Here is a 15,464-nt window from a genome sequence, read left to right as displayed (position 1 = left end):
GCTGACCCAGAAACAATTTCCCAGGGTCCCAAAGGGGCTAAAGCTTCTATGGCTAAAACTCATGTGCCCTCTGAAAGGGATTCCAGAGCCCTAGATAGATGGGGAAAGAAGATATACACCTCAGCTACTCTGGCTATGAGAGCATTAAATTGTCAGTTTCACATGCTGAAATATCAGCAATTCCTAATGTCTCAATTAAAACAAAAAATGAGCACACATTCTGAACAGTCTGAATTCAAGGAAATGCAGGATCTGTTGCATGCAGCTGAACAGGTGGGCAAACATACTTTACAATGTGGATTTGATTCATTGGAAGCTTCCTGTAGAGCAGCTGTTACTGGGTCTGTCATACGTAGACATGCTTGGTTAAAAGAACAAACCCTGCCTGATCATGTTAAAGCAAAATTATTGGATGCACCTTTACAGCAGGATGTATAATTTGGTGTCAAAGCAGAAGAGGTTTTAAAGAAAATGGAGGATAAGGCAAAGTCTATGCAGACGGTCAAGGATTTTTTACAGGTACAACCCCCTCGTTTCAGCAGAAATTGGCCAACAAAAAAATGGTCCTTTCCAGCTTCTGACAGATCACAGAGGGGCAAATACAGATGCCCAAGAGGCAGAGGTCAGTCACAAAGTCCTTACAAACCTCGCCAATGGGGTACTGCTACCCAGAAAGGAGGAGAAGACAGGCCCCAAGCTAGCAGAAGACAAACACAATGACTCAGTCCTCAAACTATCAAGCAAATCTCTCTTGGCAGCTCCCTTGGGAGGAAAATTAGCACTTTTTGCAGACAACTGGCACATCATTACAAAAGACAAATGGGTCCTAAACCTTGTCTCACAAGGATACAGATTCCACTTTCATACCTTGCCAAGGATAAAAGGAATGCCAAACCTGCCACTAAATCAAAGGGCAGAGGCACAAAAACAAATTACAGCTCTCATGGACATGAGTCATTCAACAGGTACCTACACAGGACCAAGGGCAAGGATTTTACTCAAGACTCTTTCTAGTCCCAAGAAAAGACAAAGTATGGAGACCCATTCTGGATCTTTCAATTCTGAACACCTATCTACAAGTACCAAAATTCAAGATGCTAACACTACAGCAGCTTCTTCCCATGCTGGGCAAGAATGCTTGGCTAGTAACGCTGGACCTCAAGGAGGCATACCTGCATGTCGCTATCAGACAAAATTGCAGAAGATACCTCCGCTTCATTGCATATTCAACCCATTATCAATTCTCTGCACTGCCCTTTGGCTTATCTACTGCACCCAGGGTCTTCACAAAATGCCTGGCACCAGTAATTGCATACTGCAGACAAAGAGGAATTCAAATATACCCATACCTCGACGACTGCCTTATTCAAGCAGAAAGCAATGACATTCTTTTAAAGCATCTGGCATTTGTCAAACACCTTCTAAGTTGCCTGGGGTACACAGTAAACTAAAAGAAATCAAAACTAGTGCCCTCACAAAAGATAATATTCCTGGGTGCCAGCTTGAATACAACGGCCCAGATGGCTTATCTCATGCCAGACAAGCAACAACAGCTGACTCAATACTTCAAAATAATGGCAACAAAGACCCAACTCCCTGCAAGAAAAATTCTGCAGGCCTTGGGATTCATGGCATCTTGCATACTACTAATACCATTTACAAAGCTGCATATGAGGAAATTACAATGGTACCTGAAAAGCGTATGGACTCAGCACAGCCACAGCTTGGAAACAATTATACCACTCATTCCCTGCCTTCAACAGGAGTTTCTATGGTGGGCACCTCAACAACGGTCAGCCTTTCACCTTACCCACAGCCAGGCAAACTATGACAACAGATGCATCAGACTATGCCTGGGGAGCACACATGGCAGGACAGTGCATTCAGGGCAAATGGACTACAGATCAAAGGCATCTGCATATCAATCAAAAAGAAATGCTAGCAGTACAGAATGCCCTAACAGCTTTCAAGGACCTCTTACACCCAGGACAACTAATAATAAAGATGGACAATACCACAGTAATGTGGTACATAAGCAAGGGGGCACACATTCCTACCCTCTATACAGGCAAGCAATGACCTTGTGGAACACAGCACTGTCTTACCAGGTTCAATTACAAGCACAATTCCTGCCAGGAAAGAAAAACACATTGGCAGACGACCTAAGCAGAAACATCATGGATCCCCATGAGTGGAAACTAGATCCACAAGTATTTGCAATGATAACTCAAAAATGGGGACGCCCAGACATAGATCTGTTTGCCAACCCCCAAAACTACCAACTTCAAAAATTTTGCACAAGGACATTCCATCCACAAGCTTGGAAAGTGGACGCCCTTTCATTCAGTTGGAAAACATTAACAGTGTATGCCTTTCCTCCACTGCCTCTTCTAGCAAAGGTACTTCTGAAAGTCAGATTAGAGAGGCCACAAATGATACTCATTGCACCAGACTGGCCACGCCAGCACTGGTATCCAATTCTAAGGAACATAGCCCACGGTCCACCATAGATTTTACCACAAATTCCTCACCTGCTCACCCAGCGAGACAATCAGATTCTACACAGCCAGCTCAAGACTTTAAACCTGGCTGCATGGTAAATTACCTAAACAACCAGCCAACACCTCTATCCAAAGCTGTTATGGATGTCATTCTGGAGGCCAGGAGGCCCAGCACCAGGAAAACCTATTCAGACAAATGGAAAAGATTTTGCGCCTGGAACCAGGCTAAAAGCCAAAATCCCCTTGACCCAAACATTCCTCAGATTCTACAATATTTAACTGAGATGTTGCACAAAGGACTTTCGTTTTCATCTATTAAGATCCACGCCTCAGCAATTTCAGCTCATTACAACACGGATCCTCCTTTATTTTCACATCCACTCCTAAGACAGTACCTCAGAGGGGCTAAGAACATAAGACCGCCCAGGAGAGCACCAACACCTACTTGGGATCTCAACTTTGTTCTGGAAAAGCTTACACTGCCGCCCTTTGAACCAGCTTTTTCAGCTGATTTAAAATTTCTTTCATGGAAAACTGCCCTGCTACTAGCAATAACTTCAGCTAGAAGAGTTTTAGAACTACAGGCACTTATGGCAGTTGAGCCTTTCCTCATTTTTCATCAAGACAGGGTCTCTCTACGAACTAACCCTTCCTTTATGCCAAAGGGGGTATCCAGTGTGGCTCTAAACCAAACCATTCATTTGCTCACCTTTTTCCCAAATCCCCAGAACAAAGGAGAAAGACTCCTGCACTCTTTGGACATTCACAGGCAATTACGTTTCTGCTTGGGTAAAACTAAGGCTTTCAGAAAATATGACCAGCTGTTTGTAGCCTCTGTGCTGCAGGATCACAAGGAAAAGCTCTCTCAAAACAGACCATTTCAAAATGGATAGGACATTGCATACGTTTCTGCTACATGCATCATGGGAAACCGGTACCTGCTAACATTAGGTCCCACTCCACCAGGGCTACAGCTACATCAGCAGCCTTTCTCAGGGGGGTGACAACCAAAGATATTCGGGAAGCTGCAACTTGGAGTTCAGTGCACACCTTCACCAAACACTATCACTTACCTCTATATTCTAAGACTAGAGCTGGTTTTGCCACTGCAGTTATGCAGGGCCTACTAGCTTCTTCTAACCCTGTTTAACTCCACCACCAATCCTTAGCTTTGGAATTCAACCCAAGTGTGATTACTGCAGCAGGGTAACACGATGAACATAGTACAGTTTTGTACGTACCATAAATGTAGATGTTCGAGTGTTCACCCTGCTGCAGTCCAGGTTACCCTCCCTCCATCCCCTCTGAACTAGCTGGACTTATCTATACCACTCTATCCTATACAACCTCTGTGGTGTATTTGCTTGTGCCTGAAGGTATTGTTTTATTTTTATATGTACTTTTTTATATAGCAATATATATATATATATATATATATATATATATATATATATATATATATATATTGCCTACCTATTGGGGGCATCTGACATCTGTGGCAAGAAAAACTTAAGAAAATGGCATCGGATGCCTCTTGTATACCCCTGGCGCACTGACGTCAGGGAAGAAGCGACAGCAACCGACGCCGGACCAAGACTTTGGAACTCAGGCCGACTGCGGGACCATCTGACGGCAGGATAACCCAAGTGTGATGACTGCAGCAGGGTGAACACTCGAACATCTACATTTATGGTAGGTACAAAACTGTACTTTCTTCATCTCCTTGAAACTCTCATGCAACCTCTAATGCTGGACAGACCTTGTAAACATATAAAGTTTGTGCCTCAGTTGCCATGATCTTTTCCTACTACTGTTTAGTCTTTTTTTTTTAGGTTTCAGTCAGCTAACTCAGTTTGAGTATTACTGATGGAGACAAGTGCATCATGGGAGCTGGGAAGGAGACAAGCATTCTGGAGTAGTTCTGGTTGTGGGTTCTGATTTCTGCTAGCACATTTCTACTGAAAGCATCCTTAAGCAAGGTTTCAGTTATCTTCATAGTCCCTTAATTTCTTTTGACATTGCAGAATTTTACTGGAAGGTTGTAAAATTAGGTGGAATAGTCTGTTAAATCAGAGACTGCATTGTAGAGAAGAACATATTTGTCTGCTGAAACTTGTATTGTTTTAACATGAGGGTATTGTTCATTTTGTTCTGGGGTAGATTGAATGATAAAATCAGTTTATTCCTTACAGGGATATTGGTACTGAATAGAAATGTGAAATGTGGTCATAAACATTTCTTCCGGTTTGACTGCAATTGTCATTTTCAATATATCCCCTAGTGTATTGTTCAGTTTTGTAAAGGAAGGAATGATATGTTCAGGGAAGCTATATAATATCCACAAATCTTGGAGGATTTAAGTAATTGCAACGTGGATATACATAACAGCACATAATATGGTCAGAGTAAAAACGGGACCACATTCCTTTAAAAACTTAAATGATTATGCCACCACACTGTCTAACAAGGCATTTGTTTTATATCAGGTGCAAGCAGTGCTGAAACGAAAAGAAGAGGAGGATCACCAGATGAAACAAGTTGTACAGACTTTGCAGGCAGCCCTGGAGAAGGAGAAGGCTAAGGTCAGAGATCTTCGGCAGCAGGTAAAGGAATACTGTGGGAATTGAAAAGTGAAATTTAAATCATCATAGTTTGACTGTCTAACACAGAATGTATACTAACACTTAAAGGAGATTTGGGTCACATGATGACCTTATGGGTTAGCGAAGATATAATATGCAACTGAAGCTCTTGCATTCCCTGGGAAAGGTAAAGTTTAGAGGTCAGAATGATATGGTCTTCTGCTAAGCACCATGATGCAGAGGGATAAAACCCTGACTGCACCCCATATGATCCATTTTTGAATAGCAGCAAGGGAGGACTAGAGGACCTACCTGGGCTGGGGAAGATGGGACAAGTGGGCCAACACAGGCTTGCCCATCCTGAGGAGAAGGAAGTTGCCTAGTCTCAGTACAGTAACTATTTGAAGAGCCTTGCAGGCTCCACTCCACAAGCTGTATGCCACTTGGTCAGGAGGTTGCACATGGGTGTAGAAGCATGCATGTACCTCCCAAAATCAGCCATTCTGCAGTTTGTAGAGCTGGTTGTAGGGTGTTAGGGCACACTCCCTACCAACAGTGTGATGATGCACTATCATCCTCAATCTCCTTACTGTCTCCTGAGTTGGGTTGAAATTAAGATGGGTTAGTGGAACAAGGTAAAGCGCTGGTGGAAGCTGATAGTTGTTTGGAGATAGGGAAGGGAAAGAAAAAAAAAGGTGATATGATATCCTGACAGAGGCTGCGTGGTTAACATTTGGGACCCTCCTTTTGTAGGTTATCTTTTGGGTTTCTTTCTCTCCACCAGTCATAATTCAGCACATTTATCTCAGACTCTTCTACAATCGAGGAGATTTACATCTAATGCCAGAGCACCCTATGGTGTCCTATATCAAGTATGTGTTTATGCCCAGCTCCTGACTTTTGACAGTTCTTTCCTGCCACATGCATAACTTGGGTCTCAGTTCTGATGCACATCACTGAAGAAAAGTTCCCATCTTTGAGACCTAGAAGTGCTTTAACTCTGAAGTCAGGTGCACCATAACAAAAAAAAAATAAGTTCCAAGAAAACCAGCACCAGGTATTTTCCATACAGAAACTATATTAAAATGTAATGCCACTTCATCCAAAATTATCCAAATACAGTTGTAATATTCAGCTAACTGGTTTCACTCATCATGGGTTTCTTCAGTGTATAAATACACACAAAGCTCACTTCTTGTATGATTTGTTAATAGGCACATGAAACATTTCAAATTAGTCTGTGAAGTAGTATATTACTTAAAGAATTGCAATATTTGTGCTTCCTGAATAAAATTGCATAATGCTAAACTTAGGTGATGCAAACGTATACTGATAACACTTGAAAAGTGATAGTGTATGGTAGTACATGGACCATATTAACGTCCGTAATATTTATTTTTATATTGTTTGCATCTAGGTAAATGCTTCCAAAAAAACACTAAAAAAAGCATTGCTGCTGGATGGTTGTTCATGTCTCTCTCTAATACATTTTTCTCCCTAGCAGTTTCACTGAAGTATTGTGCTCTATGTAACTTGAATGCGTAAGATATTTTCCATTGTAAAATGCCAACTAGTTGTTTTCAGTGCTGTAAATTACCTAATTCAACACATATATTAAGGTGTGTAATGGAAAAAGTTCTATCAGAATTTGAAGGTGTGAATTCTTTTAACTTGACAATACTGCCCGTGTTAGTATAGTTTTGGAAGAAGTTGAATGCAGCTCCAATAAAATTTTTGTTTGAAAACATTTTATGTTAGTTATCTTTGAACTGTGACTCCATATAATCAGGCAAGACCCTCAACAGTGTCACCTCAGAGAGGAATATAATATAAAACACTGCCCTAGTTGCCAGCAGTTTACACTTGCTCGCACAGAATATTGAAAGGAGAAGCTCCTAGCCTACTTAACAGCTAGGAGGATGGGGGCATTTGAACGTTGCTCTTCTAAGCATCAGTAGGAGAGTCCCACTGGTCATTGCCAGAGCACCATGTTAAGAACCAAGAACTGTAGCCATCTTGGAATGAAGTTTGTTTCTAAAATGTTCTTCTGGTCCTTCCAGGTCCCTTGGCCAATGAGTGTTTGACCTTACACCTGCCTTTTACTTTAGCAGATGATTAGAGAGCTGAAAAAGGAATGTCTTGCACCCTGGGGTGGTGGTGTACCAGAGTGTTGACACCACCCACTCTACCTTGGTCAGTATCTCTGAAATCAGTCCTTGTTATCCTGGTTCTGGGTACTGGTTTTTGGAGTCATCTGGCTGAGCATCTGTGGAAACTCAAGACTGAAGATTTTAATTCTGTAGTCTCCTCTTTTGCCCGTCAGGGTCTGATGTAGATCGGTTCTGATTGTTGCTTGGATCTTCCCTGCTTGGGCTTTCTGGGCATTGTCTAGATAGCAGTCAGGTGGGGCACCAGCTTCAACTATTCCATAAAAAGCACACCTAGCACCTATTTCTAATTTTCATCAAGGATCTAATACACAGTGTCTTTGGCATCTCAGAAAGTATGTAAAGCTTTTTTAAGGGAGATCTTATTAGACCACCACTTAAGGATCCTTTTCCATCATAGTGTGTGGACTTGGTCTTGGAAAAAGTGTACACTTCCACCCCCTCTTTGAACCAATCTGTATAAGAGAGTTAGTTTTTGTCTTGGCCACTAGACAAAGAGTTGTCCATTACATCAGCCAGAAGGGTTTCTGAACTACCTTATCTTTACAAACCTCTTACCTGGCCTTTTATAGGAGAGTCTTCATACTTATGAGTCTTTTTTTCATGCCAAGGGAAGCTATTGAATCCAGTTTGAATCAGATGTTCATCGTGCATACAGCTGCAGTCATAATACATGGGTTCTCCTGCCGTCAGGCGGGTCCTCAGTCAGCCGAATTCCAAAGTCTAGGTCCGGTGTCGGTTGTCGTCGCTTCTTCCCTGACGTCAGTGCGACAGGGGTATAAAAGAACCAGCCGACGCCATTTTCTGCAGTCTTTCTTGCTGCGCGGTGCCCGAAGCAGTTCGCAAGTGCCGGTCGGCCAGCTCCTGAAATTACGAAAATTTTGCAACCGAAGTCTTCTTGAAAGCTAAGTACCCCGTTGGGGAAACTTTTCTTGCCTCAGACCGATTTCAGACAAAGTTAACAATTGTATTTCATGTGGGAAGCAAATACCGCATAAGAATTTCCATTCCCTCTGTATTCCTTGTTTAGGCCCAGACCACGACGTCTCGGCCTGTCATTTTTGTGCTACATTCAACAAGCGCACCCTTAAGCATCGGGCGGAGTTCGCCCAGCATTATTTTGGCAAAACATTTAACTATATTATGTCGTCGGATACTCCGACTCCAGTTTTGTCTAAAAAGTGCAAAGATAAGGACTGACACACGAGGTCCACGGCCTCTACCGACACCACGCCGAAGCCGACTACACGTGGTCCGGTTCTCAGCGAGGCGCCTACGCAGCCCTTGACTACCGATGACACTTCATTGGCGGTGTCTCCTGTGCCCGAGGTCGCAGGCTCCTCGGCCCACACCCCGACTACAGATGCCGAAGCCACTCTTGGAGGTGAATCTCAAACTGTGGACAGGTCTTCCTCCTCTCAAGGTGTCTTCAGACCTTCCTCTTCTTTTTCCATCAAGGCTTTCACTAAGTCTAAAGCAGCCATGCATTCTAAGAGGCCAGCTACACAGAGCCCATCTCCAGGCCCCATGCCTAAAAAACAGATGCTTAAAATGGCTGAAGATTTAATTACTCTTATCAGGGGTTCTCAACCCCCCCCCCCTGGAAAAAAGGCCCAGAGTGGAGGAAGAATCCCCCTCCTCTAATCAGGGCTCCATTATATCAGAGCACTCTGATGACCAGGAACATTCCTTCTCTCCTTTTGAAGACTCCAATGCAGAGGATTCCATTCCATCTGTATCCCCCCCAGAGGATTACTCATTTGGGGAAACTTTGCATACCTTAAGGGAACACTTCCACTGGGAAGGCCAAGATTACTCAGATTCCAAGAAAAGGCTTAGGGAATTTCTCTTGCTACCTCAGCACAGGCCTCTGGCTATACCTCCTGTCTTGGACATACTAGATAATGTGTACTCTGAGGCCTGCCTTAACCCGGATTCTCTACCTCCAGCCCCAGTCAAGCCTGACAGGTATTACAGGGTCCCTGACTCACACCAGTTTCTATACAAAAGCCATGCTGCTGACCCAGAAACCATCTCACAGGGTCCCAAGGGAATTAAGGCCTCCACTGCTAAAAACCCATTACCTTCCGAGAGAGATTCCAGATCCTTAGAAAGGTGGGGAAAAAAGGTATATACCTTGGCCACCTTAACCATGAGGGCATTAAACTGTCAGTTCCATATGCTAAAGTACCAACAGTTTTTGTTATCACAATTGAGAAGTAAAATGTCACAACCTGAACAACCAGACTTGGAGTTGCAGGATTTGATGCACAGTGCAGAACAAGTGGGTAAACATACCTTACAATGTGGTTTTGATGCTCTAGAGGCCTCATGTAGAGCTGCTGTTACAGGATCAGTCATACGTAGACATGCCTGGCTCAAGGAACAAACCTTACCAGATCATGTCAAAGCTAGATTACTAGATGCCCCTCTACAAAAGGATGTATTATTTGGTGCTAATGCTGAGGAGGTTTTAAGGAAAATGGAGGAAAAGGCTAAATCAATGCAAACAGTGAAAGATTTTCTACAGGTACAACCCCCACGTTTCAGTAGAAATTGGCCTTCCAAAAATTGGTCCTTTCCAGCCACGGACAGACCCCAAAGAGGTAGATACAGGTGCCCGAGGGGCAGAGGGCAATCCCAAGGATCGTTTAGAGGCAGACAATGGCAAGCTCCTACACAAAGAGGTGGTGAGGATAACTGCAACCATTCAGAAAGCAAGCCCAATGACTTTGCCCTTTGCATGCCAAGCAAGACTCAAATGGCAGCACCCTTAGGTGGAAAACTGGCATTATTTTCAAAAAATTGGCATATTGTCACAAAAGACAAATGGATCCTGGACATTATAAACAGAGGCTACATATTCCATTTTCACACCCTTCCAAAATGAGAGGCATGCCAAACCTGCCACACAATCAAAGGGCAGAGGCACAAAGACAAATTTCAGATCTCTTAGACATGAAAGCTATTCAAGAGGTACCTACACACGAACAAGGTCAAGGTTTTTATTCCAGACTATTCCTGGTACCAAGGAAGGGAAAAGATTGGAGACCTATTTTGGACTTATCCATCCTAAACACATTTCTACTCGTACCAAAATTCAAGATGCTCACTCTACAGCAGCTTCTTCCCATGCTGGGCAAGGAGTCTTGGCTGGTAACATTGGACCTCAAGGAGGCATACCTGCATGTCCCAATCAGACAAAATTGCAGAAGATACCTCAGATTTCTTGCAGGTTCAACCCATTATCAATTCTCTGCATTGCCCTTTGGCTTATCTACTGCGCCCAGAGTATTCACGAAATGCCTGGCATCAGTAATTGCCTACTGCAGACTTCAAGGGATACAAATATACCCCTATTTGGACGACTGCCTTCTGAAACATCTGGCTTATGTAATAATGTTGTTGAATTCTCTGGGATACACAGTCAACAAAAAGAAATCAAGGCTAATACCCTCTCGGAAAATAATTTTCCTGGGTGCCAACTTGGACACAAACACCCAGATGGCCTACCTCACACCAGAGAAGCAGGGGCAACTAACTCAATACTTCAGAACACTAGCAAATTGCACCAGGCTGACTGCAAGGAAAATCCTGCAGGCTCTGGGATTCATGGCATCTTGCATCTTACTAATCCCATGTGCAAAGCTGCATATGAGGAAACTTCAGTGGTACCTGAAAAACCTATGGTCTCAACACAGCCACAGCTTGGAAACAATAATACCACTAATTCCATGTCTTCTAAAGGAATTTCTGTGGTGGGCTCAAGCTTAACAAACACAGGTCTCCCATTCAACAAGCCTCAAGCAAATCAAGTCATCACAACAGACGCCTTGGACTACGCCTGGGGGGCGCCCATGACAGATCGGTGCATTCAGGGCAAATGGTCCCAAAAAGAAAAGCACCTTCACATCAATCAAAAGGAGATGCTAGCAGTAATAAATGCTATTATAGCTTTCAAAGACCTTCTGCAACCAGGTCAACTATTGATAAGAACGGACAACACCACAGTAATGTGGTACATAAACAAACAGGGAGGAACCCATTCTTACCCCCTATGCAGACTGGCCATGTCACTTTGGAACATGGCCCTGGACTAAATCGAACTTACAAGCACAGTACTTGCCAAGCAAGGAAAACACACTGGCAGACAACCTAAGCAGAAATATGACAGATCCACACGAATGGAAGTTGCATCCTCAAGTTTTTACAGAGATAATTCAAGCATGGGGAAGGCCAGACATAGATCTCTTTGCCTCCCACAAAAATCACCAATTGACAAAATTCTGCTCAAGGATTTTTCATCCAAAGGCCTGGAGAGTGGACGCTCTCTTTCAGTTGGACATCAGTGACAGTTTATGCCTTCCCACCTCTTCCTCTGCTGCCCAAAGTTCTATTAAAAACCAGAGCAGACAGACCAAAGATGATTCTCATTGCTCCAGACTGGCCAAGACAACACTGGTATCCACTCCTGAGGAGCCTGACGCATTCCCCACCATGGACCCTGCCTCTAAAGCCTCTTCTCCTGACTCAGCACAGCTTCAAAACTCTTCACAGTCAGCTAAAAACACTCAATCTAGCCGCGTGGAAGATTCCTTACATCACAACAGACCCTACTCTCCAAGGAGGTGCAGGATGTCATTTTGGAGGCCAGAAGACAGTCTACTAGAAAAGCTTACTCAGCAAAATGGAAACGGTTTTGTGTCTGGAATGAGAAAAAGGGCCAGGATCCTGGAAAACTCAACTTACATCAAATATTACAGTATCTAGCTGAGCTGCTAAGCAGTGGACTTTCATTCTCCTCCATCAAAATCCATGCCTCAGCCATTTCTGCAGAATACAACTCTGATCCACCCTTATTCTCTCACCCCCTCTTAAGACAGTTCCTCAGAGGGACTAAGAATCTTAAACCCCCCAAGGAAACAACCAATACCTGCTTGGGATCTCAATTTCATTCTAGAAAAACTGACCTTGCCTCCTTTTGAGCCAGCTGCCTCATCAGATTTGCAATATTTGTCCTGGAAAACAGCTTTCCTTCTGGCTATTACCTCAGCTCGTAGGGTATCTGAACTACAAGCTCTCATGGCTGTGCAGCCTTTTATCATCTTCCATCAGGACAGAGTTTCCTTATGAACCAACCCGTCCTTTATGCCAAAAGTGGTATCCAGGGTAGCTTTGAATCAGGCTATACACTTACCTACCTTTTATCCTAATCCTCAAAACAAAGGGGAGAGATTACTACATTCCTTGGACATCCACAGACAACTGCGTTATTATTTGGACAGAACAAAGCCTTTCAGAAAATCAGAACAGCTCTTTGTGTCCTATGCTATAGGAGCTGAAGGAAAGCCAATTTCCAAACAGACAATCTCAAAATGGATAGCCCACTGCATACGCTTTTGCTATTCTTTTCATGGCAAAACTGTACCTACAGGCATCAGATCTCACTCCACAAGGGCCACGGCTACCTCTGCAGCTTTTCTCAGAGGAGTTCCTACCAAAGATATTTTGGAAGCAGCCACTTGGAGTTCTGTGCATACCTTCTCCAAACACTACCACCTTCCACTATACTCCAAATCTAGAGCGGGTTTTGCTACTGCAGTATTGCAGGGCATTCTGGCTCTTCCTAGTTCCTACCACCCCTTTCCTAGCTTGGGATTCTACCCATCTGTTATGACTGCAGCTGTATGCACGATGAACATAGTACAGTTTTGTACCTACCATAAATGTAGATGTTCGAGTGCTAATACAGCTGCAGTACAGGTTTCCCTCCCTCCTTCCCCTCTTGGGACAGGCCTAGTGGCTAACATCTCCTCATGCAACCTGATTGGAGTATTTATTCTTGATGTATTTGCTTGCACTACTGTATTTTGATTATATGGCATTGCTTTATTACACAAATTTATGTATTGCCTTCATTCTGGGGGCACCTGACATCTGGGGCAAGAAAAACTGAAGACAATAGCGTCGACTGGTTCTTTTATACCCCTGCCGCACTGACGTCAGGGAAGAAGCGACGACAACCGACGCCGGACCTAGACTTTGGAATTCGGCCGACCGAGGACCCGCCTGACGGCAGGAGAACCCATCTGTTATGACTGCAGCTGTATTAGCACTCGAACATCTACATTTATGGTAGGTACAAAACTGTACTTTCCGCTTGCAGTATTTTTGTTTAATTATTCTAGCAGAGGCGAAAAGTTATGACAATACGTGGATATCCATAGATGACTTGGGTTATTTGTGTACAGAACTGTATCAGTTAGAAGAGACTATTGTTTTTTTCCCCATTTGCTCTTTGCCTCTGTGGCTGTGAACCATTGAGCTCCCCAACAGATACAGCCCATTCATTTCCCTGCACTTTGGGATTCCACCTAATCCTGAGATGAAAGCTATCTGGAGGGGTCCAGCATTCAGGCAGCCATGGGTATGCTGTATGCCATCACTGGTTTCCCTGCAATGATGTAATTTGTACTGGCCTAACCCTGAACTCTGGGCAGGGGACATATGATCCACTTCACTACAGAGACGCACAGTACCCTCCCTATGTGAGGCCATCACTTATATAAATCCACATTGAACTTGATAAGCTTAGCATCCAACCACAATCCCTGCATTTTGCATCACCAGCTGTAGTTGAGTGAACTGTGGCAGTGCACCTCTGGGTCTGCCCCATCTGTCCTCCACCAGCTCCATCACACGTAAGCCACTAATCAAACCTGGATTGCTTGAGTTGGGGGTTTAGCCTTCTATGCTACCAGAACTGGCTGCAGACTTTCAAGTGTTCATATTTTTCTTTATCAGAAAAGCCCATTGTAAAGGGTCTAAGGTTACTGTAGCTAAGTGGATGTCTGAGTGTATCAAGTTTTGTTAAGAGAAATGTCTGTCTTTACTCTCTGAATCCTGGATCCATTCCATATGAGCAGTGGCCACCTCCCTAGTTTTTTTTCTTTTATTCTTTATGCAGCCTTGGGATATTTGTCTAGCAGCTCATTGGGATAATACCTTTACAAGACACTATGAACTTTATATGGTTTCTAGGTTTCTGTCTTCCCTTGTGGTCAGAGAGTCTATTTGCCTCCTAAGGCTAGGAAATTTACTGTCTGGCAGTTGGTGTAAAGGGTTAAGCCTGTAAGCTTCAGTTGCTGTGGTACAGAGTTTGATTCCCTCAGTCCTCAGTGACCTTGAGCAAGTCAGTTAACCAGATAATTGATCCTGGGTTGCCCTTGGAAAGGGACTATTCCCAGTGAGACTACTTGGTTAACAAATTGGTATTATTATTATTATTATTATTATTATTATTATTAACAAGAGGTCTGTTCCCCTGAGAGAGACTTCCCAAGAAGATGAGCTGTGGACTGTGACCTACAGTTAACAAGGATGGACCTCCTTATACCACATACAAAAGTTACATACTTACCCTAAATGTAGATCTGGATGAGCAGATCCAGCCCCATTAACATACCCCATCCACCTTTCAGCTTCAGCTCCCTATTGAAATATCAGCACTCAAAATGTCAAGTGCTGACATGCTGAAAAAAAGACAAAAAAAAACCCAGGAAAAGAGCAAATCTCAGATTGTTCTTCTCCTTTAAACTTTTTTTTCGCAAGGGGGCAAACCCTCCACACCCCCTGAACATATGTATACCTACTCCAAGACCGCTATATACCTAAGACAAAAGGAAATATTCTGGGTAATGGCCATTTTATAGGTTCATACTAGGCTATCTGCCCTAGGGCATTTATAATCCTAGCCAGAGTGTGTTTGGTTTTCACCACCCATTTTAAATTAATTTTGCTATGCCCTTTTTCGAGGTTAGTATACTGTACCTCTGTCTAACAGTGACACAGAAGTGATAACCGGGGTAAACCTACGATCTCCCATCCACTCATCAAGATTCCTCTTGAAGAGAGTCAATGAGGGACTCTGCCTAACCTGGACTGGGATTTTATTCCAGAGTGAAGGGAGCCTCTGTGTTATGAATCTGTCCCTCCAGCATGTCCTATTTATTTCAGTGCTGAGGTTCAAGTCTCTCAAGCGTGTAGCTCGATGGGATTTGGATTTTCTGAGGTGCAGCATGTCCATTAATTCTGGGTTGGGCATGGTTTTATACGTCAGGCACAGATCGCCTCTGAGCAGGCAGTATGCCACTGAGTAGAGCTGGAGTTTCTTTAACCAGGCAGCATATGGCATCTGTTTGAGCCCTTTGATC

At 43.5% G+C, this 15,464-nt stretch overlaps 1 protein-coding gene across 2 annotated transcripts in view; it reads left to right on the top strand.

Moving 5' to 3' along the window:
• Positions 1 to 15,464, top strand: part of GOLGA3 (golgin A3) — a 1,508,539-nt gene that overhangs the window by 1,195,421 nt on the left and 297,654 nt on the right. For both annotated transcript variants that reach the window (XM_044068715.1, XM_044068714.1), the window contains exon 18: positions 4,988 to 5,104. In XM_044068715.1, coding sequence (XP_043924650.1) covers positions 4,988 to 5,104 — 117 coding nt within the window. The remainder of the gene's footprint in view (positions 1 to 4,987; positions 5,105 to 15,464) is intronic.

Source organism: Protopterus annectens, chromosome 4.part0, assembly GCF_019279795.1.
Source record: "Protopterus annectens isolate FY-2018-M chromosome 4.part0, PAN1.0, whole genome shotgun sequence".
Lineage (NCBI taxonomy): Eukaryota > Metazoa > Chordata > Ceratodontiformes > Protopteridae > Protopterus > Protopterus annectens.
Note: the sequence above shows the minus strand (reverse complement) of the source record. Positions and strands in the feature narration are given on the sequence as shown.